Source organism: Syzygium oleosum, unplaced genomic scaffold (assembly GCF_021117445.2).
Source record: "Syzygium oleosum isolate NSW1041296 unplaced genomic scaffold, Sole_v2.1 Sole_v2.19, whole genome shotgun sequence".
Classification (NCBI taxonomy): domain Eukaryota; kingdom Viridiplantae; phylum Streptophyta; class Magnoliopsida; order Myrtales; family Myrtaceae; genus Syzygium; species Syzygium oleosum.
The window spans coordinates 5075176-5101998 of NW_026607503.1; the positions used below are offsets into that span (position 1 = coordinate 5075176).

Here is a 26823-nt window from a genome sequence, read left to right on the forward strand (position 1 = left end):
CCCGGTCCAATCATGTGCTCTCACACTATTACCTGACGAGATGGAGAGGTTGTGAAGGGTTATTCCCTCCTGCAAATTTGAAATAATTTCATCTTTTCCTACAATTTTAAAAATCGTTATGAAATGCCCCTTTGTGCTTCGAAATTTTTGCATTGTGCCTCATAATCTTTTGAAATTTGTTGTTGTTTTCCCCTTGCATACTTGTAAAATAACAATAATAAGGTTAATTGAAAAAAGGATAAGTGTACTGGAAGTTTTAAAACTTGTCACAAAAGTGCAATTGAGTTGTAAATCTTTTAAAAAGTGTAATCAAATCCTAAAACTTGTTAAGTGGGTCCAATCAAGTTTTAAACTTGTCAAGTTGATGCAGTCAAGTCCTAAAACTTGTTAGTATTTTCCGTCTGTCAAGTTGGACAGAATTAATGGAAGAACTTGATTGTACCAACTTGATAAGTTTTAGAACTTGATCGCATTTTTTAAAAGTTTTATAACTCAATCGTATTTTCGTGATAAATTTTAGGATTTTCAGTGCACTTATCCCAAAAAAATAATTGGCACCAGCAACAGTGATTGCTATTGCTGTCGGGATGGCCTCCCCATATCGCTTCCTCGCTCTCATCTACTTCGTTTGTTTTGTATTATTAACATTTCAACTTTTCCTATTTACTAAATATTTGTTTTGATTATACATTTTTTTTGCCGAAAGAACATTGCACCAATTTTTTTTTAAAAGATCAGGAGGCACATTACAAAACTAACCTCAGGGGAGCACACTACAAAATTTTTTAAACCTTAGGTTGAGGAGTTTAAAAATCTAGGTGGTCCCTCCTCAATGAGCACCCACTAGTCACGGAAGATAAGTGACAAAGTTACAACGAGAGTTTGGCCAAAGTCCAACACTAAAAAATATATTGAAATATATTTTAAAATGTCAGGATGGACATCGCAAAAAGTCGAAACAATGAGGAGCGAATTGCCATGATCCAAATATCTATATTGTAATTGGGTTCTGATTTGGAAACGAACACTCAAATAGAGATAATTAATACATAAGTCGAGGGAGCCAAGTTATTATAATTCAAAACACATACTGTACACCAATTCAAAAAAACCTATTGGGACGCTCTAAAGTGTTCCGAAAATTATACATAATCGATTCAACTAACCACTAAGGTTTGCCCCAGTAGCCACCCTTCCTACTTGGGAAGGGGGAAGGGGAGAATTCGATTCCCCACCTTCTTATGAGGGCATTTACTTTTAGATGTGGGTTTCAACTAGGCCCGATTATGATTTTTTGTATAACCTTTTGGCCAAAAAGCTCAAAAATCGAGAAGGACAAGTTATTACACAAATTTAAGGGTTAATGTCACGAAAAATTCTAAACCGATACACTCACAAATTTACTATAAACTAATTTTTTGACCACGAAAAATCCCAAACTAGTACACCCGCGACAAACTTATCCCAAAACTAATTTATTGATCACATAAAAACTCAAACTGGTATACTTGTGATAAATTTGCTCTCCGTTAAATTGGATTAATACCACGAAAAATTACAAACTGATACATCTATGACAAACTGAGGGTAAAACCGCAAACTAGTACACCGGTCAATTGCCACGTGTCATATAATTTAGCAATTTGACGGTAAAATTTAACGGAAACTAACAGAGGGTAAATTTGTCACGTTCGTGATAAATTTGTCATAAATATACCAATATGAGGTTTTTCGTGATAGAACTCCAAATTCAATACTCGTTTTTCGTGGTATAACTCCAAATTTAATACTCGTACGAAAATGATTTCGGACCAATGAATTCAGCGGGCTGTAACGGGGAATTCACATGAGATCCACAATTTCGATGATCCGAATTCATTTTAATATACACATATTCAACCCGTCCGGATAATTACTATTCCAAATCCAATCTTTTGACCCACGTTATGGAATCCTACTTAGAATTTTCTTGGCCATAGTGGAGGGCGACATAAAGTAACGTAAATCCCTCAAAGGAAAAAAAAGCAAGAAATCCCACTACCAAAAGATGATTTCAGTATAAAATCCCGGACGCTACAACTCTCGCTACTAGCCTACTATTACTACTACCACTGCACTATCTTCACGCCTATTCTCGAGCCTCCTGCTTCTCTTGGCGTCTTCTTTCGCACGCATCCCTCCTCTTTGGCTCCCCTCTCTCTGCAAGACCCATTTGCCTTGCCGTTCATGTCTGCCACCAGCGCTGTCATCGCTTGGTCCGCCCATCTCCGACCCTTTCTTGAATCTCCCTTCCTCTTCGCCTTCGCGTTGGAAAGAGCTTGTCTTTCGGCCTTCTGGGTCATCGAGACTCGACCGTTTTTGAACTTGGGTTTTTCTGTTTTTTCTTCAGGGGCTCAGGGGAAGATGGGCAGCTCGGGCTCGGGGACAACGAGGAGAAAGAGTGGGTCTGCGCCATCAAAGCTCTCGAGCCATACAAAGTCCGCTCCGTCGTCGCCGGGAGCCGAAACTCGCTCGCCATCTGCGAGGATGGCCAGGTCCTTCTGACGTTCTTTCTATTTTGTTTTGCCGTTGAAAAATCTGTGGCGATTAGTTTCTTGTTCTTTAGCTCTTGTCTTTATTCTCAGCTGACAATCTGTGAAAAACGCGACACCTCGATGCGACTCGGCGCCGAGAAAACGGGAAAAACGTGATTACTTGATGGGAGGGACTTAAAAAATTTTGACACGATCGCATCGTTTTGGCTTCTCCTGTTTATAATTTTTTTTTTGGGTTGAGTTATTTGTTGAGCAATTCTTGTTTGGCCAAGATTTTTGTAGGATAATCGCCTGACGTGTTCTTGTTTTTTGTTTTGTGTTTTTTTTTTGGATGTTAGTTGTTTACATGGGGTTGGAACCAGAGAGGGACTCTTGGGCATCCCCCAGAAACCAAGACTGAGAATACCCCAAGCCAGGTTAAAGCTCTTGCCAATGTCAAGATTGTTCAGGTAATGCACGTCTACCGTGAAAGCCGGCTTGGCCAATTTGATTCACATAAAATTGCTTTTCGAGTGGTTAAAGTCGCTCTTCTGGTTCCAATTTTTAGGCGGCTATTGGTGGGTGGCATTGTCTTGCTGTTGATGATCAAGGTCGTGCTTACGCTTGGGGTACGTTACTTAGCTCTATGTTCTTAGGCTCTTGGGTTGCACCATGCACAAAAATGTGGTTGTTCGACTAGAATCAAAATATGAACCATAGAAACTGCAAATGTTGGTATTTTGAACTTCAATCAATGAAAGGCTATATTTTGTAGGTGGGAATGAGTATGGACAGTGTGGTGAAGAACCTGGGAGGAAAGATGACACTGGGAAGCCCTTGAGAAGAGATATTGCGATTCCCCAACGCTGTGCTCCCAAACTCGTAGTTCGCCAGGTGGTTCACAAAACCTCGCAATCATGTTATGGTGAAATCCCCAATTTGCTAATACTTGTCTCTAGTAGCTGGGATTTTATATTTGTCAACTTCGCGCATTTAGTTCATGGTGATTTCTTGCTATCATGAATATTTGGGGTTATAAGAAGCTTGAACCCATATTTTGAATGAGCTAAACCATCTATGGTTTGATAGCTTGACCATTTCCTTTGACAGAACTTTTACAGTTAGTATTGGGATATATCCTCTAAATTAGTCTCAACTTTCACTAGTGCAAAAGATTAGACAATGAATTCAACATTCAGAGCTGATGAAATGCATTCATTCCACAGATTTGATTAGACAACCCAGTGATGATGTATTATGGCAAGATAGATCTCTTTTTCTTGTCTACTTGAGCACTGATGTATGACTATCACCCGTGAACGCTACTTATCATCCTTTAGGAAGCAAAAGAAATCTTTCTTAACAACTTTGCTAGGGCCTTAATTATTATATTTTCTCCTGAGCTTCATTGTTAGAGCCATTTCTACACGTGCCAGTCACATGTTCTGAACCATTTGGGATGTAACTGTTTTTGAGTGCTTCTTTTCTAGGTGGCTGCTGGAGGTACCCACTCTGTGGTACTTACACGTGATGGACAAGTATGGACATGGGGTCAACCATGGCCACCAGGAGACATGTATGGTTTGCATTGGCCTAATTATTCGGACATTTCAGTAGTTCTTTCAGTTAATTGTTTTTCAGGCGTGGTAGCTTCTTGGTTTGATCTGATTAGTACTTGTCTTTACAGAAAACAGATTTCTGTTCCAGTGCGAGTACAAGGTCTTGAGAAGGTAAGGCTTATAACAGTTGGTGCATTTCACAATATGGCCCTTCAAGAAGATGGAACTTTGTTGGCATGGGGTAATAACGAGTATGGACAACTTGGCACTGGTGACACTCAACCTAGATCCCAACCTGTCCTTGTTCATGGGCTCGCTGGTCTTACTCTGGTTTGTACTAATGATATTTTTGCTATTTTGTCTTTGCTTTCAGTGTTTTCTGTTAAGCTTACCAATGAATGCCATCTCATTATCATCTTTCACTTGCTAAACTGAGGGGTCCATCTTGTTGCCATCGTGGAAGAAACAGGACAACGGATTTGGCAGTGTTTTAGACGTGAAAACTTCTGCAAATGATTTTACAACTAGAAGATAACATCAATTCTAAAAGCTTTTCAAACTTTTTGTATGTATTGCTTTATGTACTCTGGAATTTTAACATCTTGTCTGATAAATTACTAGTCTAGGTAACTCATCAGTTTTAATGTCCTCATTTTTTCCATTTACCGGATGAACAGTACTGTGTATTTGTAGTTGTGCGCATAAACCAGTTGTCGTTATAAGCAACTGTTTGCGATGAAGTAGATAATTCTGTACTGCTGATGTTTAGGTTGATATTGCTGCTGGAGGATGGCATTCTACAGCATTGACAGATGATGGAGAGGTAAATGTTTGCAGCGATGAGTTTCTTTGCATGGCTCTGTTATCAGCTTCGTATTTCTGCTTTTTATGACCTTAGGTACTTATAGCATTGGTTTTGGCAATAGGTGAATTGCCATATAAAGTATTGTGCAAAACGAGCTCTAAATTTCAAATGAGAGTTGAACCATTTAGGTACTTTGCCATATAATTATCTCTAGATAGAGAAGAGCTCTGTCTAGCATCCATGAATAGCCAATGTATGCTTACACATCAGAATCTAGCTTCAACATATGCTGCAAAATTTCCTGTAACGTACATGTGCTTGTCTGTGCTTGTAAAGTCTTATATAGGGACATTTGGATCTTTTGATACTTGCTCCTGAGGTGGTGAAACAGATAGTGTTTTGTGCACGTGTCCTTGCAGGTCTATGGATGGGGAAGAGGTGAACATGGGAGGCTTGGTTTTGGAGATAATGATAAGAGCAGTAAGATGGTACCCCAGAAGGTCAATCTTTTGGTTGGGGAGAACATTATTCAGGTAATTTTCCGTAAGTGTCTTGTTATGTTAAAGCATCCGATCAGTTTTAGGGCTGTTTCAGATCTGCACCTAGATCTCTGCCATTAGTTTAGAACTGTCGGTTGAGAATACGTGAAACCATATTCTGGTGCAACCTGCCTGATTAAGTTAATGTTCAAAGTTTTCCCTCCAAAAGGTAGTCAATTCAACTGGCATATCTCTAGACAACTCAATCCCTGAATATTCCGGGTAGTAATTAAAGTAGAACAGTACTCCAAAAGCACCATAAAACCAACGCATCAGTCAACGACCTCTTATTGGGTGTTCGAGTTTACAGTGATGTGACCAAAGCCAGTGGCATTGGCAGAAGAAGAGATGCAGGTGCAAACAGAAGATCTGTGATCTTTCGGGAAAACCCTGCCTATGTCTGAGAAAATCTGCCTGCTAAACCTAGAACTCCCTTTTCTGTAGGGAAAGAAAGTGGGAGATGGACAGTCTTTTTATATTAATTCTTCTTGATTTGCATTCATTGTGCATAAGGACCAAGTACTTGCTGGCATGATTCGTTGCTTCCAAGCTCAAGAGATGGTGCTTGCTTGTTAAATTTTTCTTGGACAAGGGGTCCTTTCGCTTTCTCGCTGATACTTTTGTCACTCTGAGATATTCTTGCCATACAAACATGACAATTTTTTTGGGGGGCCATAAGCCAGAAATTGTTTTATTTATCTATGATTTAGGTGTCTTGTGGGGGCACACATTCAGTCGCATTAACGAGTGATGGGCGTATGTTTTCGGTAAGTTTCTTGGCACTTGATTTATCATAGTATGAGAGTATTATGAAATGATAATGTAAACTTTATCATCCTTGGACTCCTGATCTTTTTTCCTTTTCTGAGGCATTCATCTTGTGTGGCATCCGCGTGATGATGCTCTGGGAACTTTCTTGATATGATGATCGATTTTCACAAATGTAGTTTGGTCGAGGCGACCATGGGCGCCTTGGGTATGGAAGGAAAACTACAACGGGCCAGCCAGGGGAGGTGCCGATAAATCTCCCCCCTCCAAGAAATTTCAGCGGTGCCGAAGCTGAAGCCGAAGGAAGTTGGGTTTCCAAGCTTGTTGCTTGCGGAGGACGGCATACCCTGGCGATTGTGGAGTGGCAGACTCACGAAACCAGGTAATATGCATATTCCGGGGTTACCCAGTCATCTGTAGAAATCGGGAAACAAAGACGATTCCCACATTAATACCTAAAATGCCGACTTCTAAGGTACACAAAACAGGATTCCTCCGCCAGTCTTAATATCAAGGATATCAAGGATATTAAAGGTGTGATTTTCAAATTATATGTCGTGGGGTAGCGGTGATGTTGCTTCATGCGTGTTTTTTTCTCTGAATGATATGAATCTATACACAGTCTTGTTCATGATGAAGTGATCGTATTCTAGTTACCGCTCAACTGAGGCCGCCTTTGGTCTATTATTTCGATTATGCATAACGCTGAAGAGTCCAAATGATCGAAACCCTTAAATTAGGATCTTCTTGTCAGATCATGTAGAAATCAATCTTGAATAAATATGGAATGTGAAGTCACAAGTATCATATTTTGAGTCTTCTTGAATCACCTAATTAGAACTTACCATCTAGAGTTGTTGAGTTCCAACCGCAAAATCAAGCTGATCAGCTCAAGAATCGGGCCATATCTAAGGATTAATCACTACTCGGAATCAATACGACGACCACAGCAAAGTACCGATTAACCGATCATGAAAGCGGGAGCTTGCTCCATCTCGGCCGCACTAATCGATCGTGTTGGGAAAACATAATCCCCGTTCGTTGCGTTCGAAACATATTCGGAACGAATTCGATCAATGCGGAAAACGTGCCCGAGGACCATCAACTTGTATCACCGATCGTACAGGTATATCACACAACGAACATACCCGGTATTGTCACAGATTAAGTGCCACTTTGCGCTTGAGAGTTCTTCGAATGTCTTTCGTACTCGCGTGCGTTCCGAAGCAAAAGCAGAGAATACGTTGTATCGAAGGAGTGTGTTTGCATATGTTAAAATCACGTCTGTTTTCCAAGGGGTGCCTTCTATTATAGATAGACAAATAACTACCTCATAGGCCCTTGTGGCTCACGGGCCGGGTTTGGCCCATCTTGGGCGGTCCACCCAATATGTCTTACATCTCCCACTCGCCCACGATGGGCTAAACACAACTCTCTTCCTTGCAAAGTTCATATTGGCAAATAATCCGTGCGACCAGCGTACTCCGAGAGCTCGTTGTTATACATCTATTAGGAATATATAACAGCTCAAATTGGGCATTATCCAGAGTAGAATTAGTATGCAGTTCCCTAGATCAATCAGTCACAATTTTCATCTCTTTTAATCTCTTTTAGTATCTCGTATATTGTATTCACAATTATGATTTACTCAAAATCATAATTGGTCGACCTGTGAATACAAATATAGAATGTGACATCATAAATCAAATTGATCTTCCTCTTTCCTTAAACTTCTCCATTTCAGTCCAACTCGTTTTTCTAGAAATGCCCCGTTAGACCGAATTATCATGATCATCGGCAACATCCTAAGATAACAAACACTGAATAGAAATTTTGAGAATAAGTAAGAGTCGTGAGGGCACTTTAATTGAGAAAAACTATTTTCCTCAAGAGTCTCACACGACTTAAAAGTTGAGATCATAACTTTTTGTCAACTCTTATCGGTCGTCCCATGCATACGTAATATGAAATACGTATTACGGTATTCTCTCCTTTTCCCATAGAGCGTATGTCTTTACTCTCAATACCGTACATATGATAGTTTAGACATACTCAATGTCTAACTTGAGTTCACAAATCTACTCTATTCATAAGCATCTATCAGAACTCACATCTGGCATTAAAGACAGGTAAAGTGAAATATGTGGGTCATTTCACTTTCGGACATAATAATCTATATGTCCTCATCTTAACATTCTGTTAAGGCGACGTCCATGCTTCAAGCTTGAGCTCTCAATTATCACCTAGATAACAAGCTTAAAACTGTCTCATCTCTATTCATCACAAAGTGAGTAGAGGCGATTACCCGTGTGAGTGGGCTAATCTCTCATCTGTCCGACATACCTTTTCAATATAATGCACTCAGCATCGACATTCACAAACGTCATACAAGCTTATAGGCTTTGATAATAACAAACTTCATTAATAGTGAACATTCTGGGAAAATTACAATATTCAGTACATCATATTCTACACAGTCCTAGATATCTCACATGACCATAGAAAACTTCTCTAGGAATCGGCTTCGTCATAGGATCTGCTATCATCCTTTGTGTAGATATGTACTTCACGTTCACTTCCTTTCGTGCAATCATGTCTTTGACATAGTTATACTTGATATCTATATGTTTGGTCTTTCCATGGTACTTGGGATACTTAGTGTACGCTATTGCTGCTTGGCTATCACAATAGACCAATACTGGGTTTGCAGCATTCTCAGTAACACCTAAGTGATCCAAAAATCTTCTAAGCCAAACAGCTTCTTGTGCCGCTGCTGATAGAGCCACGAACTCGGCTTCCATTGTAGATAAGGCTACACACTGTTGCTTCTTACTGCTCCAAGATATGGCGCCATTATTCAGTAAGAACACGTATCCAGAAGTAGATTTCCTTTCTTTTAAATCTCCTCCCCAGCCAGCATCAGTATAGCCTTTAAGGTGTAGATCACTTCCTTGATAAGTCAGCGCATAGTCGGCACTTCCCTTTAGATATCTCAGGATTCTTTTGACGGCGATCCAATGTGCTTGACCTGGATTAGATTGGTATCTACTTACCATTCCAACTGCATAACAAATATCAGGTCTTGTACACATCATAGCGTACATCAAGCTTCCGATAGCACTAGCATATGGAACTTGTTCCATTTGCTCCTTTTCTTGTGAAGTCTTAGGACACATTCTGTCGCTTAATGCTTCGCCCTTTGCAATAAGAGTATCTATTGGTTTACAGTCTTGCATACGAAATCGCTCAAGGATTTTATTCACATACGTCTCTTGTGAAAGGGATAGGGATTTCTTTGAGCGATCTCTTGAAATCTTAATTCCAAGAATGTATGCAGCTTCACCCATATCTTTCATCTCAAAATTAGAAGATAACCAATTCTTGACTGTATTAACCAACTCCATACTGCTTCCGGCAATTAGTATATCATCAACATATCATGACAAGATCACAAATTGATCTTTGGATCTTTTGATATATACACAATTGTCTTCACTAATCATTACAAAATCATATGCCATTATGGCATTGTGAAAACGTATATACCATTGTCTCGAAGACTGCTTAAGGCCATAGATCGACCTCAATAGTCGACACACTTTGTGCTCCTGGCCTTTTGAATGAAACCAACAGGTTGTTCCATATAAATTTCTTCCTCTAATTCTCCATTGAGGAATGCAGTCTTTACATCCATTTGATGTAATTCCAGATCCATACTAGCTACTATTGCCAGAATAAGGCGAATAGAGGTAAATCTAACCACAGGAGAAAAAGTTTCTGCAAAGTCAACTCCTTCCTGTTGATTATATCCTTTCGCCACAAGGCGAGCCTTATACCTCTCTATTGAGCCATCAGCCTTACGCTTTATTTTGAGAACCCACTTGTTCCCAATGGCTTTGCGTCCTTTTGGAAGGTCAACCAATTCCCAAACTTGGTTTGATCTTAATGACTCCATTTCCTCTTCCATTGCATGTATCCATTCTTCCTTATCAGGGCACTTTAGAGCATCGTTCACATTCTTCGGCTCATCTTCATCTTGTGGGGCGATCATGAAAGCTTCTCCTTCAATGTCAAAACGTCGACGGGGAATCCTATTACGACTTGACTGTCGTATGGAATGCTGTACTCCTGATGATTCACCACGTTCCATTGCGCTCCCACTCGAATGAGATAATGGTGGTGTCGTCTCTTTAAGTGGTTGCAATTGAGACTGGGTTGCATTCAACTCTTCATTTGTCACAATGCTCCCACTAACTTCACTATCACGATCCACATATTCGTATAGTGAGTAATCACCACCTACTTCGCCCTTTTTAGGAAATTCATTCTCTAAGAATGTGACATCTCGTGATTCAAATTCAGTAATACTTCCGCTTTCTTGCTCACCTATGAATACATATCCTTTTGAGTGCTTTGAGTATCTTATAAAAATACTATTTTTGCCTCTTGGGCCTAATTTTCCATACTTGTGAGAAGACTCACGAGTATAGGCAGCACAACCCCAAGGTTTTAGAAAGCTTAAATCAGGCTTTCTGCTTGTCCATAACTCATATGGAGTAGAAGCAACTGATTTAGAAGGCACACGGTTAAGTATGTAGGCAGCAGTCAACAAAGCATCATCCCAAAAGGTGATGGGCAAGTTAGCTTGTGCCATCATTGATCTAACCATTTCCATTAAGGTTCTGTTTCTCCTTTCCGCAACACCATTTTGTTGAGGAGTATATGGAATAGTCAGTTGTCTTTCTATTCCCTTTTCATCACATAAATTTCTGAACTGATCAGACAGATATTCTCGACCTCGATCGGATCTTAATGCTTTTATTTTCTTGTCTAATTGATTTTCCACTAAGCTCATAAATCTTTTAAATCAATTTAAAGCTTCGGACTTATGAGAAATCAAATCGACATGTCCGAATCGAGTATAATCGTCAATGAATGTGATGAAATAAACAGACCCGTGCCTTGCTTTTACATTCATTGGACCACAGATGTCAGTATGGATTAATTGCAAAGGAATTTCAGCTCTTGTTCCTTTTCCAAATGGTTTCCGTGTTGTTTTTCCTTCTAGGCAATGCTCACATATGGGCAAATCAACATTTTTAATATTGCCCAATAAGCCATCTTTAGCCAATCTATTCATTCTTTGTTGGCCAATATGACCAAGTCTAGCATGCCACACGTTCACATCATTCTCATAAGAATCAGATGATGTAAATAACTAACATTAACTTCACAATAGTCAACATCTAATACAATGAAACCATCTAAGAAATATCCGGAACCATAATAACTTGTACCTAAAGACAAGTCTACACCATTGTTATGGAAGTTTACATTAAAACCAAGTCTAACTAAAACCAACACTGAAACTAAGTTCCGACGAATCTCTGGAGCAAATAGCACATCATGTAGGAACAATGTGCGTCCACCGCGCATAAGTAGTTGACAGGTGCCAATGCCTCTGACCTCCACTCTTGAATTGTTCCCCACGTATATCCACTTCGTTCCTTGTGGAACTCGTCGGAACTCCAAGAAAGCTTCTCTGTCCTTCGCTACATGGTCTGTGGCTCCCGAGTCTACAGTCCACAAAGGATTAGATTCGGTTAGAAACACTGAACTAGACACATAAGTAGCATTTTCATGAATGCTAAGGGTTTCTACCTTCTTTGGCTCGCCACAGTCGCGAGCAAAGTGACCCTTCTTGCCACAGTTGAAACATTTCACTCTTGAAATGTTCTTCTTGAAAGGACGCTTTCCTTTCTCCCGTTGGTTAAGCCTCGGCTTCTTCCCTGAAGGACTTGGCCCTTTGCCTTTCCACTTCTTTGACCCAGCAGGGTGCTTCCTCTTGGAGCTCGAAACTCCATGCGAGCTAGAACCAGCAAAGTAAATATCAGTTTCTGGCTTAGCCGCCATGAGGCGATCCTCTTCCAGCTCAAGATGCCTCATAGCATCCTCGAAGGTCTTGATACCCTCATTGTGGGTCAAATGGATCTTCATGTGCTCCCGGCTTTGAGGCAAAGAGCGGATTCTCGCCCGCACCGCTTGTTCATCGGTGAGTATGTGCCCGGCATCCTTTAGCTCACTAATCATATTCGACATCTGCCTCAAATGTTGTTTCATGGTCTTTCCATGAGACATCTTGTATGAGTCGAAACGGATAGTGAGTTGTCTTAGTTTGGTCACAGAAGTTCGATCAAATCTTGATGCCAGTGCAGCCCACATGTCTTTGGCGCTCTGGAAACGTCCGAACTCTTGCATGATGTCATTGTCCATGCTGCTTAGCAACGTAATGCGAGCAAGAGAGTTCTTTCTTTTCCAAACAGCAAAGGCATCTTTGTCCCTCTTGTGTTGGGCAGTTGTCCCATCCTCAGGTTCTTCCATAATCTGGTTAAGAGTTTCGAGTGCCTCTTGCTCTTCCAGCACATATTGAATCTTGAGACTCCAAATCTCATAATTGTCACCATTCAATTTTTCTCCCTTATTAAGTTCAGCCACTATATTCTTAGTTGCTAAAGCCATCGTATCTGAACATTTCAGACACATACGCACGAGTTATTAAAGCCTATCTAAATGCTTCATCAGCATCATGATTACATAAACTAATCATATTAATGAATAGTTTCACAAAAGGCCTTAGAGTCGAAAGTTCACTATGTTCCCAATCATCGTCTAACAAACCTAATTTGAAATTACCATTAACATAATCATTTATGTAAAGAAATTGGTTCTTCAAAAGTTATTCAAACTTTTAAGAACTTCCCACATATAACATAACACATAATATGGCAATATAAAATGAGAAATCACCAAAAATTCATAGCCATATATATATCATAACACATTCACAAATATTTAAGAACATGTAATATCAACTTGAAACATATACAGAATTGATTCCAAATCCTAAAAGAACAATATCAAGTGTACCAATCCAACACATAGACAGGAAATGACTCATAAAATTCTTTAGAAAGTTTTATTTTCTTTGGAACATAAACAGAGGCTCCCGGAAAACCCTTAGATCCGGGCCATGGTTTGCGCCGAGACCCATTCAATGCAAGGGTTGATGTTCTCCTTGCCCCGACCCTTATATATTGTTGCAGAAAATTCTCCATAAGCATCTTATAGCTTGGACGCTTTAAGGTTTCTCTAACCTCATCAAGCATTCTTCCCAACTCCTCAGGAATAGTGCATTTTAGGGCTCCGACCATTACATATTCCGGCATTACAAAACCGTTCCAAATGATATCCTGTATCATTTTGTTGACTTTGATGATGTGTGTCATCATATCATCTTTGGCGTCCCATCGATAAAGAGCTAGCTTGACTCTTAAGTTCTCAAGCTTCTCCTTTTGAGCTGCCGTTCTGGGGATTATCGGAGTGCGTCTCAAATGTACCATTGTTCCTGCAACGAATGCAGAACGAAGGATTACTTATAATCCATGATACATTAAGATAAGGAATGTTTATTCATATACATATGATCTAGCACTTGTATTTCAAAAAACTATAGAAAAATACTAGAGAAAATGCCAAAGAATATACCCCTAAGTACGTGTACATAGGGTTTATCGTGCATTTTCACATTCATAAGTGCAGCAAAAATGTAATATGTATACATCATAACGTAGAGCATTCCGATACGAGCACGTCGATACCAAGAACGCCCAAATCAGAGTTCAAATGAGCTCGAATGGGCCGAAAGAAATAACTGGGTCATTCTGCCGGTTTGAACCGGTCCGGTTCGACCGGTCCGACCGTTGACCAGTCAACGGTCAACCGGGTCGGGTCAACGTTCAACCGCGTCTGGGTCAACGGGCCGGGTCACGGTCCGCTCCCGATGACGTCACGCTGACGTCATCGTCGGCGGTTAGTGGCGACCGACGCGCCGTTTCACACGGCCGCGCGTGGTCCTTACGCGCCGTCGCGCCCAAGTCCCTTGGAGGCGCGTGAGGGCGCGTGCGGCCTCCTCCGGCGACGTGCCGCCCCTCATTTTGCTCGTCTCGACGAGTACTTTCTATTTATGCAATAAAATTCAAGTTTTTACAAAATACAAAAATCGAAACATGCATGAACAGTTCGGCGACGCGAAGAAAACGAACAAAAACGAGGCCAAAACGAAAAAACAAGCAGTATACACTTCAGACGATACATATGCATGATCGGGAAACAAGTAAACGGGCTCTGATACCAATGTTGGGAAAACATAATCCCCGATCGTTGCGTTCGAAACATATTCGGAACGAATTCGATCAATGCGGAAAACGTGCTCGAGGACCATCAACTTGTATCACCGATTGTACAGGTATATCACACAACGAACATACCCGGTATTGTCACAGATTAAGTGCCACTTTGCGCTTGAGAGTTCTTCGAATGTCTTTCGTACTCGCGTGCGTTCCAAAGCAAAAGCAGAGAATACGTTGTATCGAAGGAGTGTGTTTGCATATGTTAAAATCACGTCTGTTTTCCAAGGGGTGCCTTCTATTATAGATAGACAAATAACTACCTCATGGGCCCTTGTGGCTCACAGGTCGGGTTTGGCCCATCTTGGGCGGTCCACCCAATATGTCTTACAGATCGAAACAAGATGCATGGAATCTGTCTCGCGTGCACGAACTTGTGTCAAATAAGAGGAATTAATGAATGGAATCTGTCTCGAGCTCACGAACCTATGTCAAAAAAGAGGAATTAAAGTCGCCGGGTAAGTTAATCTCGAAACTTGGAGCCTAATTTCTCTATATTAGTTAATAATTAACTGATTAATCTATTTGGGAGGAGACAAACAAGTGTTGGGGCGAGTTGGGATGACGAACAAATGCCTTCCTCACATGACAAAGTCCTCGCTTATTCCATCACTCCATAATTTCTCGTGCTAAAACGCCTTCCTCACATGACAACGTCCTCGCTCATTCCTTCGCTCCATGATCTCTCCTACTTAGCTACCGTTCTACTCATCAAGATTTTATGCATCGCTCTGTAACACGTAGAGAAGCCAATCAATCGCCAAGAAGATTAGAAAAGGAAATAAGCAAGCCGACCAAAGCTGTACAACTTTTATTTTATATGACAGGGTCAGCTCAGCTCTTCCGGGGAAAAGCTTTGCGTTGACATACAGAACGTGAAGCTTCTAACAACTTCACTAGAAATCAAATATAACTCACAGTTCTTGTAGCTCATTTCTCTTCAAAGCTCTCTCTCTCTCTCTCTCTGTGGGTTGCTGCTGCTAAGAGCTCTTTTTCTGTTGCTGAGAAAAAAAATGACCTCTCTAATAATAGTACAAGTTTTTATCGAACTCTCTGGATTCATATCTGTGTTTGGAGTTTCTTTTCGTTCGGTTCTTGGCATGTGATGTGACTTATGTTTGGCTTTCTGCTGTCTGATTCAGGGTTTCACCAAGTCACTCGCCATGAATATGCTCTCCGAGGTTGGCGACCGGACATTCTGCGTTGCCGCTGTAAGCCCTCGCATTTCATTTCGTTTTCTTGCCCCAATACCCGGAACTTGTTCTTTCATGAAATAGTAGAATCTACAAGTGTTCTCTTGATCTTGATCAAGTTCTACGATGGCATTTCCCGAGCACAATGGCACGCTGATGCATACATAGTTCAATAGAAAAGGTAATATCCTGCAAATGCAACGCAGTTCACATGAAAAAAAAGACTGAACTATTAATACGACAAATGATATCTATATTAGCACTCAACCCATGTTGATCATCAATACATGATGCATTGACACCGTTGTCATGTCGACTATATGCTATCTTGGGAAATCCCGGTCATGCATCTCAAATAGTCATTGACAATTCACATCGGCAGCTGCAGTCTGGTTATAAGAAGTTGAAGCTACTCTGTCACAGACATTTGGTTAATGTCTGTGCTATAGACTCTGGTTCCATGCTATTATAAACTGAATCAGAAATAGACCAGACATGAATGCACGGTTCATTTGTAAGGTTAACACCGTTTTTTCTCTGCCTTCTTTAGATTCTGGCAATGCGATATCCAAGGAAGAGTGTTTTGCTAGGATGCCTAGTTTCAGTAACTGTAAGCATATTCTTTCTCATACTTCTCATTTTATGTTCCATTTCTTCACTATAATTTCATTTACAAAGTAAACGCTTGAACTTTCTATTTTGCTATTGTGATCGAAATTTAGGCAATGACAGTGATCTCAGCTTTGCTTGGCTGGGCTGCTCCAAATCTGGTCAGCATTACAATCACTTCTCAGTTCTCACTGATTCATAGTTCATTAGATGTGTTGGTATCTATTAACTTTGTTGACCGAGCAGCTCTCAAAGGAATGGTCACATCATGTGACCACGTTCCTGTTTTTCCTGTTTGGTCTCCGGTCTCTCTGGGAAGGATTCACAGAGGATGATGAGTAATTTTTTTCCTCTTTTTATTTTCTTTTCAAGCCTTTTTCTCTCTTTTATTGTCCTTCCCTTCCCATCACAAAATGCAGGGTGGGTTTAGTTGTTGTAGCATCAATGTAAATCTTTTATTTTATGCAAACTACTTTTCTTTTGGCAGTGATAATGAAGAATTGGAGGAAGTAGAAAAGGAATTGGTCAGTGTTCCTCTCTCTCTCTCTGTCTCTCTCTCTCCTTAAGCTGTTTTTAAAGAAAGGCATCATCATTGACCTGCATGTTTCTGGCGTTTATCAGGAAAAGGATTTGAAGGCAAGTTCTGAAAAATCAAAAGCAGCTTCTCAGGTGGACTCCTTGCTCTTATTCTTTAACTTAACCTACTTTGATATCCGTCTATTTAAGTGCAGGCATTGCTCCAATTTACTGAAGAAATGATCATACTTCTGCTTCCAATGTTTCAACTGATCATCTTCATCACACTCTTTGGGCGCGCGTTTTCTTTTTTCTCAGGCTGATGATAACTTGAAGAAGAAACAGAAGCCATTCCTCACCTACTTCTTCTCACCTGTCTTTCTTAAGGTGATTCCTTTATCCCATGCTGAACACAACTTCACCTTTCTCCAGAGAAATGCTATTTCTAAATGAAAATAGATTGAACTTTGTGGTTGGGTTCCACGAAACCTACATGTTGAGACCCAGCCTAACTCAGGATATTTGCTCTGCAGGCATTCTCGCTCACCTTCTTCGGTGAATGGGGCGACAAAAGCCAGGTAAAAAAGTGCCTGCCAGAGTAAATTACGCAAAGTAGTGCTCATCTAATTCTGAACTTATGGGATCTGCATAACAATTTGGAATCAAGAAACATCTTTGAGAGTATTCACTCTGCTTAACAATCTGAAAACTGTAAAATACTGCAGCTAGCAACAATCGGCTTGGCAGCTGATGAAGACACTTTGGGAGTAGTGCTCGGTGGAATAGTGTAAGTATAATTGTACATAGATTAACCTAATCATGGATTTGATCTGGCAACTACTGAGTATTTCGTGTTGGTGCAAAACAATGCAATTCTGATAATAGTCACTAACATCTTGTCACCATGACCGCTGTTTGAGCAGCTTGATTTGTTCTCTTCACCGCCTACATTGAAATTCTTCCACCAGAGAATACAAGCATCACTCTAGGACAGATCCTACTGCTTAATTTTTTCGTCATTTTTTCAGGGGGCAAGTGTTGTGCACAGTTGCTGCTGTTATAGGGGGAAAGAGCCTGGCTTCTAAGATATCAGAGAGGCTGGTAATTCCCCTTATCTTTGCTACTTAGCTCAGCTCACACATTCGTTTCTTTCTTCTATGTGGTCCTCAATCCATTCACCTTTTTGATTGTTGGTGCAGGTGACCGTCCTAGGTGGAATTCTCTTCCTAGTGTTTGGGGTCCAATCCCTTCTTTCACCATCCTAATTGTGGATTTCTCTCTTGTTTGTATGTCTATGCTGCTGCTTCCCGTTAGTTGAGACTGCTCTAGCTCTGATACCTCAGTTATTTTTCTCCGAGCATTCTTATGTTTTTGACTACTTGTCGACATGTTTCAAACTCGTTACTTAATAGTTTGTATTTCACAACGACCTTTCCATATACGAGGATGGGTCTGTTCGCCGTTGATGTACTTGTCGATAGAGCAACCAGCGAGCCCCAGAATGATGAGAAACACCACCAGATTCACCACCAAAAGAGGGCCCATCAGGCCTCTACCTTTGGCCATTTGCGAAGCTCAAGCTCAACTATGAGACAGAGAAATTGGAGCTGATCAATGGACGTTCCAATTTTCCCCTTCTTTGTTTTGGTTCTTCCGTCCAAAAGAGAAAACAGACAACTCAGTAGTATGTAGCAGACGACAAAGGTGGCACGGCTGCAATGATTCTAGACGCGTGTCTTGCATGCATTAAACATTCCCTCTTTAGGCTTCCGTTCTCAGGTAAATTCTGGCATTGCACCAACGAATCCCATTCACTTAGGTGCATATTCTGGTAGTAAAAATAACAGGTAGTAAAAACAACCGATGATCAGTGCCGATTTTGGTCTACTCAAGATAAGGTCTAACCTGCTTGGCCCATGGTCTTCAATTATTAGATCAGAAGACTTTCACACTTATATATTGGCCCACACACTCACATCTTTTCTATGTGGGAGAAGACTCATTTTTATTTATGTTACAAACAAACTATCAACATATTCTAGAGGTCGAAAAAATATTGCACAATCTACATAGTACATATATCGGATCCATTTGAATCATTGATTATGCTAGTCTCCATGATCTATAAACATACTATAACTTATTGTCACGAGCTGATGACTCTTGCTCAAAGATCATATAACGTGTATTATCCCCGCCCATGAATGATATGCTAACTGATTCGAGTGTGCAACGTTCCAAAACCAAGGAGCTCGCTCTATTTGCATTTGGTTAATCTACTTCGCAAGTAAGCAATCATCCTTATGTATGCAATAAAAAGCAACAGCACAGGCAATCAAAGGATTGGGACAATGGACTAGGAAGAATTTGGTGCTTGAACTCCCCAAAGAGTTTTCTAACCAATTCCTCCTATGGCAGGAGACAGTAGGAGACCTCTCCTATGCTTGAAGTAACACAAAGCTAAAGGTAGGAACAACATGAAACATACATGTTTACATGAATATTTCTATACTAATTGGAGGGGTAATTACCCAATATGTCCTAAATTTATTGTATGGATGCCAATTCAGTTATGAACTTTTGAATCTTGCTATTGTAGTTCTAGACTTTTGCGCCAAAATTCCAATGTTGTCCTTCTGGTTAATTGCTGTCGGATATTGTTGATGTGACATCCAGTCACCGTCTACCGTTCTACATGGCACCCTAACATGGACAACTTGTGGATTGCCTCGTTAGAGCTTTCCAATGGCAATTGGTTAGAGAACTATATTAAAATTTTGCGTAAAAGTTTAGGACCATATTGGTCAGATTGGAAAGTTTAAGACTGAATTGTTAATTGTACAATAAGTTTGAGACTGGTTGGGTAATATTTCCCTAATTAGTCGAGTGTCTTGTCTTGGACACTATTATCATTAGATAAGTGTTTAATCTATGCTTTTGTGAGTCATCTAATTTTTTTTTATTTTTATCTTTGTTAATCTTCGTTCTTTACTTCTACAACAATCGTACAAGCAATGTACAGAATCGAGAAGTGCGTGAATATTTGTACTTAATTCACATATATTTTATTGAAATAGTAAGCAACTTTAAATCTTAGAGAACACTTTTAACTCGTGTGATATATAAAACTATTTCTCTTGACAAATATGAGTATGTGTTGTCATCCCAAAATGACAATGTCAATACATTTTGCAGTTATATAAGAGTTATTTATTTACTTTAATGGAGATTAAATGTTTATACATTAACAATTTGTTTGTTCTATTATTAACCGCAATTATCAATGAAAGAATACAAAGCGGTGGTTGGTTTCTACTTAATTTGAAATGAATAATCTCTTGAATTATGCCGTTTTTACTCATGTTGTTGAGTTTAGAATATAAAATTTTAGGGAAAAGTGTATTGGAAGTCTTACAACTTGTCCCAAAAATGCAATTGAGTCCAGAACTTTCAAAAAGTGCAATAAATATCTAAAATTTATCAAATTGGACCAATCAAGTCCTTAAATTGATTATTCATTTTGAAAGTTTTATGACTCAATTGCACTTTTGTGATAGGTTTTAGGACTTCATTGCACTTTTTAAAAGTTTGAGAACTCGATTGCACTTTCATGATAAGTTTTAGAACTTGATTGTATTTTTTGAAAGTTTTACGACTCAATTGCACTTTCGTGACAAGTTTTAGGACTTTTAGTGTACTTATCCCAAAATTTTAATATCTCAATACAAAGGAAGGAAATAAAAGAAAAGAGGGAAAAGTTTGGAAAACAAAAGGGAGGAGAGGATGTTGCATATTCTCTCACAAAAACGAAGAGAGAGGCAAGATGGCAAAGAGGAGGCAGTCACCAGAGGTCCGAGTCTCGTCGGAGAGTGTCCGTTACCGTCTGGATATTGTCCTTCTTGTGATAGACAAGAGGACAAAGAGGAGCGCGACCCCCGTGTCTTCCTGTCAGAGGAAAGTATGAATTACACTCGAAGAATATTTCCCTTCACCGTGGATCAATAGGACTTGATGGTGCAAGATTCTGGCAAGTCCTTTTGACAGGTAGTACCATACAATGTTGTAGTGGCAGGTTGTTGAATGGGTGACTTCCTTGCAAAAATGCAATCTGTCTGGATACGTTTTAGGGTCTATACTTGTCGCCAACATATAGTATTGGATGAGATCTTTTTAGTAACACAAAAGTCGCGTGATTTGGTTATATGCGGAGGGAGAATTGAGTCCTTAAAATTAGTAACTCAAAATGGGAATTTTGAAAATTTGTGAATTTTGCATCCGCCGTGAAGACAATAACTTTGAGCGGCTCGTGCTGGTACTCTGACATCGGATTTCGACACTGTTTTCACCATTGTGCCGCGCAAATTTTTTGCAACTTTTTTTAATTATTGTGATTTTTGGCAATATTTAGATGAAAATATTTGTGTACGAGGAATGTAAGAATGTGATGTAGCTAGCAAGGATCACATAGAAGGGAGGGGGGGGGGGGGTGAATAGGTGATCTTAAACAATTTTGATCAATTTATAGCGGAAATGGTTGATCACAGTTGAGTCTGAATAAAATTCCGATTCAAAACAGTTTATATAGACAGTGCTCTTGATGTGCAGTATGTAAAGTAAGAGATAAGGGATAGAAAAACTGCACACAAGTTTATAGTGGTTCGGCTTATAGCAAGCCTATGTCCACTCTCCCACGCTGACAGCCTACTGGTTGGATTTCACTATGTAATCAAGAGGAATTACATATTCTGAGTGACAGCACTCTTGTGTATGATAGGACTCTCTATCTCACACAGTCACTCTTACAAAGTATCCCTCAAGATCTTAATATTTAGCTCAAGAAAGACAAGAGAAAGGATCGGAGTATGCTTAGACTTTGGACTTGTTGATTCTCGATTTCGTACTACACTTTCTGCTCATCGTAGATCTCCTTTTATACTCCTCCACTTCCAAACCAGCCGTTGGACAGTCTTCAGAGGATCATCTTCCAATCTTCATCTTGGACAGATTTGTATAAAATGGATTGAATGGCCGTTGGTTGACAAAATTTGAATTTCGTTGATTCTGGTCGTCCACACAATCAGAATCTTAGTTTCCATAAGTAGAGCTTTATCCGTTGTAATGCATACTTGTCATAATGTTTGATTGTCAATCAATTAGGTTGAGATTGAGTCAATCAAAACTTTCCTTTTGTGAAATCAAAGCCAGATCACCAGCTGTTATGTTTCGTTCTGAATAAATTCTGAGTCTGAAGAATTTCTGGTTCTTACTTTACATTCAGAACCTGAGTCAGCGTAGGTCTTTAGTAAATTACGAGTCCTTCACAAAGAGTCTGAAGTTCTCTGACACTTTAAGATAACTTCTAAGTGTATATATCAGTAAGGTATGAACTTCTCGTTCTGAAACTTGTAGAGTCTGAAGTTTTCCTTCTGAACCTCGTAGAGTCTGAGCGTCCAGAAAGCTAAATTCTCTTGAAGTATTAAAGTTACCTCTTCCAGAATATATTTACCTAGATCAAAATACTTCAGAGTACATATCAGATTTACAAGTTAATCATGAATAGTTTTGTCAACTACAAAATCAGGAAGTTTCCTCAACAATCTCCTCCTTTTTTATGGTGACAAAACTTCCATGCAGATCAAAAAAAAATTTGATAAGATTTGAGAATAAAATAACTTTTAAGCGCATAAGGTACAAATAAATGTAAGTGCAAAATATAAGATCTGTGTCCTTTTCTTCAAGTCCATCCAATAATCTGCTTTCCAATAACTTGTTCATGCATCCCTATTTGTATTATGTTTGCATAAAGATATCATGCATCCCTCAACAATGTATATTCTCCCCCTTTTTGTCAGCAGCAAAAAATAGATAATTAATGATAAAAAATAGATAAATGTCAGTTACACAGATCAAACTAAATGAAGGTAATAGTTTAAGTTAAACATCTGAAAATAAAGTTTTAAGCAATAGGGAGATAGAGCAGACTATTTTTTAGAAGGTGTGCGAACGAGTTGAAAATTTTCCAGGATTTGAACAGTGTCATCAATTTGGAGAGAACATTGACCAATAGCTTGCTCCAGATTGGTGGAACATTGAGTAATGGCCTTTTCAAGATCTGTTTTATCTTGTTCTGCTTGAAGACGAAGATTTTTACTGTGGTCCTCAACAAGGATCTTAAGATTCTTCATATCTTCTTCCAGAATTGACTGCTTGTCTTTAATTTTGAGCAGAAGTTGAAGTATTGGCCTGTCTTCTGATGATTATCCCTGGACATGTTCAGATGCAGAATGTTCAAATTCACCTACTCTTGTGGTCGGAATCTCCCCCTGATTACCTGCATATTCTGCAGCAATATCTTCTGTCATCATTTGATCAGGGTGTTGTTGTGAAGATGGACCTTCTTTGGTCACCATAGGAATTATGCTTAGTGCCTGTTGTCTTAAGCTTGATTCCTCAGGTTCTGGTTCTGAAACGTTAGCAGCAGGTTCTGAAGACACTTGTTCTTTCTCAACATGTTCCTGATTAGCAATTTGTCCTAAGTCAAGACTTTCTGATGCATCCTCTTCATCCCTGAGGATAAGTCTTCTACGCTTTCTGTACACTTGTACAGGACTTGTTGAGATGATCTCTTCCCTGGCTTTCTCTTTCCCTTTGCTTCTTTCTTCTTTCTCCCTTGCTTCTCTTCTTCTAGTAGATGGTGCTTCGGACTTATCTCCAAGGTTTTCTTCGGGTCTACGTCCTGAAATCTCTCTATCCTTTCTGACAGCAAACTGCTTGAAATTCATCTTAGCCAGCATTTTCTCTCCAACAAACATTAAAGGAACAAAAGTCTTGCACAACTCATCAGGAACAGGAATGTGCAAATAAACAAAAATCCTGGAGATTAATGCACCATAAGGGAGTTGACCCTTGTCCTTCAGTAAAGTTCTGTACATATGAAGAATAATGATGTGCGGAAGAGAGAATGGAACTTCATTCAGAATTGCCCAAATAAGCTTGACTTCAAATTTAGACAAATCTGTTTTGGATGATGCTTTGGGCCGTAAGCAGTTGATAATGATCTTACGTAAGATCACTATTTTCTTTGTCAAGTCTGGATAAGTAATGAACCTTTTTGATCCTATGGAAAAATTTGGATTTTCTGAAGCGGCTTTAGAAGCTTCTTCTGCACTGACCTCAATAGGGATAAACTGACGGTGTTTAACTCCAATGATAGCACCCAATTGATCAGCAATCAGAGTATAGTCCTTATCCCCAACAGTAAATTGAATGCAATCAGGAGACAAAATTGACAAATTTGAGTACAAATATGCTGTCACTTCTGCATACATGTGTGTAGATTGAAGGCAGAATTTAGTCATTTCCAATCTGTCAAAATAATGTTTAACGAAAATGCCAATCTTTTCCAGAAAGTTAAAATCAACACTACGATGGTTCATGATTCCTCTTGACAACAAGATTTTGTAAAACTCACTGTGCAGATGATTCCTAAAGAGATTTCCTTTTCCTTTCACTCCAGAAGCAATTCCCATCTTCTTCTCAAAATTATTAACAAGCTGGGCGTCATCATCCACCTTTATTCTCGTAATGTTAGAATCTCGGCTCCGTGACTTACGGCTTGTGACATCAGATTTCCTTTGAGAAGATTCTCCCACCTTTTCTTTTCCTTTTTCAGATATACTCCCCTTTCGTTCAGAAGTAGATACATTCTTTCTAGAGTGACTAATAGCAGACTGAAGCGAAGAATATGTTTCCACAAGTTGTACCTCTGATCTAAAGCCATTGTCTTTTAAACAGGCATGTAAGACAGATTCTGAAGCATTACCCTTTTTCAACCTTTGGTAAGTCTTCCAAACGAGGTTTAGATCTTTAAAGAAAAAGTTTGTTTTACCAGTAGTTTTTGGAGAAGATGCTTGAGGAGTGGCTTTCGAAAAAGTCTGCTTCTCCGATTCTATTTCTAACGAATCGGTGACTTCCATGTATTCTGCTGGTCTTGAATACTTTGAGTGTCTGTTGAGAATCCGTGATGAACGTCTTTTGAAAGGCATTGTGATCGTGCGAGAATCCTTGGAACAAAAAGGTTTGATTTTTGAGAAGAAGAGGAAGGAAAAGGAGTATGTTCCGAGGAGGTGTGAGTCGGGAGCGAATGGGTTCGTACTGTTAGGGTTTTATAAAAAGAAGAGAACGGTTTTTAGAAAGAAAAACCTTTTTTAGAAATTACAAAAAGTGATTCTATTATTTAGGAATTTTAGAAAAAAAATATTTCAAGCACACTCAATCAATCAGATAATATTAGAGTACATACCTGATTTGCTTCCAAAAGTAACATGTACCAAAATATCCTGCCAGAAATGCCAAAAAAATATACCCGCCAAAATTTGAATTAAGGCGTACCTTTCATTTGAGTCTGAAATGGACATTCAGACGGAGATTATTTGAGTCTGAAAAATTCATGTCTAACAAATACTTCAAGAAAATGGGTAAGTAATGCATAGTTTATTTCTAATATATTCAAATGAAGACTTATCTAAAGGTTTCGTGAATATATCAGCTAATTGATTTTTAGAATCAATGAATTGAATATTCACATCACCGTTCTGAACATGATCTCTGATGAAGTGATGCTTGATTTCAATGTGCTTGGCTCGTGAATGGAGAATTGGATTTTTGGTCAAATTGATAGCACTAGTATTGTCACAATTGATTGGAACATTTGATTCGTTGAATCCAAAATCTTGCAGTTGTTGTTTCATCAACAGAATTTGAGCACAACAACTTCCCAAGGCCACATATTCTGCTTCTGCTGTAGAAAGCGCAACTGTGCCCTGTTTCTTTAAGTACCAGGTTACTAACATATTTCCAAGTAATTGGCATGTCCCTGTGGTACTTTTCCTGTCCACTTTACAGCCAGCTAAATCAGCATCAGAATAACCAGTAAGAGTAAAATCTGATTCTTTGGAATACCAAAGACCTAACATTGGATAAGTTCCAATGTATTTGATTATCCTTTTAACTGCAGAGAGATGTGATTCCTTTGGGTTAGATTGAAATCTTGCACACATACAGACACTAAATAATATGTCAGGTCGAGACGCAGTAAGATATAACAATGATCCTATCATGCTTCTATACACCTTCTGATCAACCTTTTTACCACTTTCATCTTTGTCCAGTTTGGATGAATGAGACATAGGAATGTCTGTTTTCTTGCAGCTCTGCAATCCAAACTTCTTGACAATCTCCTTTGCATACTTCTCCTGGCAAATGAATGTACCATCTTTGGTTTGTTTCACTTGTAAGCCGAGAAAGAATGTTAATTCACCTATCATACTCATCTCGAACTCATTCTGCATATTCTTATAAAATTCTTTGCAAAGCAGTTCGTTAGATGATCCAAAAATGATATCATCAATATAAATTTGAACAAGTAAAAATTCCTTACCTTTTCTCTTAATGAATAAAGTTGTATCAACCTTACCTTTGGTGAAGTCATTTTGCAGAAGGAAGTTACTTAACCTCTTATACCAAGCACGAGGTGCTTGTTTTAGACCATAAAGAGCCTTTTTGAGTTTGTAAACTTGATCAGTCTTTCTTGGTTCTTCAAAACCAGGTGGTTGTTCCACATATACTTCTTCTTTGATATAGCCATTCAGGAAAGCATTTTTCACGTCCATCTGAAACAATTTAAAGTTATAGAAACAAGCATAAGCTAAAAGTAGCCTAATGGCTTCTAACCTGGCAACCGGTGCATAGGTTTCATCATAATCTATGCCTTCTTCTTGTGAGTAGCCTTTTGCTGCAAGTCTTGCTTTGTTTCTTGTGACTTTCCCTTTGTCATCCAGTTTGTTTCTAAATACCCATTTTGTTCTAATTACTGGATGATTTTTGGGTCTTGGCACAAGTTCCCATACTTTATTGATTCTGAACTGCTGAAGTTCCTCCTGCATAGCTTCGATCCAGCTTTCATCTGATAATGCTTCACCAATTTCTTTTGGTTCTATTTCTGATATCAACGCCAAGTTGCTGATGTTTTCCTTGTGTTTAGATCTAGTCTTGATGTCATCTTCTATTTCTCCAA

General features: G+C 39.3%; 2 protein-coding genes across 3 annotated transcripts; both read left to right on the plus strand.

Annotated features, from left to right (window-relative positions):
• Positions 1–2085: 2085 nt before the first annotated feature.
• Positions 2086–6848, plus strand: LOC115674089 (ultraviolet-B receptor UVR8-like). Of its 2 annotated transcripts, XM_030596420.2 has the most exons (11): positions 2087–2255; positions 2390–2534; positions 2873–2983; positions 3082–3142; positions 3289–3407; positions 4004–4089; positions 4201–4402; positions 4842–4895; positions 5297–5410; positions 6127–6183; positions 6364–6848. In XM_030596420.2, exons 1-11 carry the CDS (start codon positions 2227–2229, stop codon positions 6568–6570), a joined length of 1185 nt encoding a protein of 394 aa, XP_030452280.1. In that variant the 5' UTR covers positions 2087–2226; the 3' UTR covers positions 6571–6848. The 2 variants fall into 2 exon arrangements, with proteins under 2 accessions (XP_056176094.1, XP_030452280.1); XM_056320119.1 differs by lacking the exon at positions 6127–6183 and having other exon boundaries at positions 2086–2255.
• A 7966-nt stretch (positions 6849–14814) lies between these two features.
• On the plus strand, positions 14815–18187 carry LOC130134465 (GDT1-like protein 5). Its single transcript, XM_056320034.1, has 12 exons — positions 14815–15461; positions 15573–15641; positions 16174–16233; positions 16346–16393; positions 16479–16570; positions 16720–16756; positions 16854–16901; positions 17067–17135; positions 17282–17326; positions 17474–17535; positions 17777–17849; positions 17948–18187. The coding sequence occupies exons 1-12, from the start codon at positions 15444–15446 to the stop codon at positions 18011–18013; spliced, it is 687 nt and encodes a 228-aa protein (XP_056176009.1). The 5' UTR covers positions 14815–15443; the 3' UTR covers positions 18014–18187.
• Positions 18188–26823: the final 8636 nt, after the last annotated feature.

What these genes read in the sequence shown, in the direction of transcription:
- LOC115674089 (XM_030596420.2), top strand. Translation starts at nt 2,227, where the DNA reads ATGTCTGCCACCAGCGCTGTCATCGCTTG. An exon ending in CCAAACTCGTAGTTCGCCAG is followed by an intron (nt 3,408 to 4,003) that starts GTGGTTCACAAA and finishes CTTCTTTTCTAG; the next exon opens with GTGGCTGCTGGAGGTACCCA. An exon ending in CATTGACAGATGATGGAGAG is followed by an intron (nt 4,896 to 5,296) that starts GTAAATGTTTGC and finishes GTGTCCTTGCAG; the next exon opens with GTCTATGGATGGGGAAGAGG.
- LOC130134465 (XM_056320034.1), top strand. An exon ending in GATGCCTAGTTTCAGTAACT is followed by an intron (nt 16,234 to 16,345) that starts GTAAGCATATTC and finishes ATCGAAATTTAG; the next exon opens with GCAATGACAGTGATCTCAGC. An exon ending in AATCAAAAGCAGCTTCTCAG is followed by an intron (nt 16,902 to 17,066) that starts GTGGACTCCTTG and finishes CTTTTTTCTCAG; the next exon opens with GCTGATGATAACTTGAAGAA.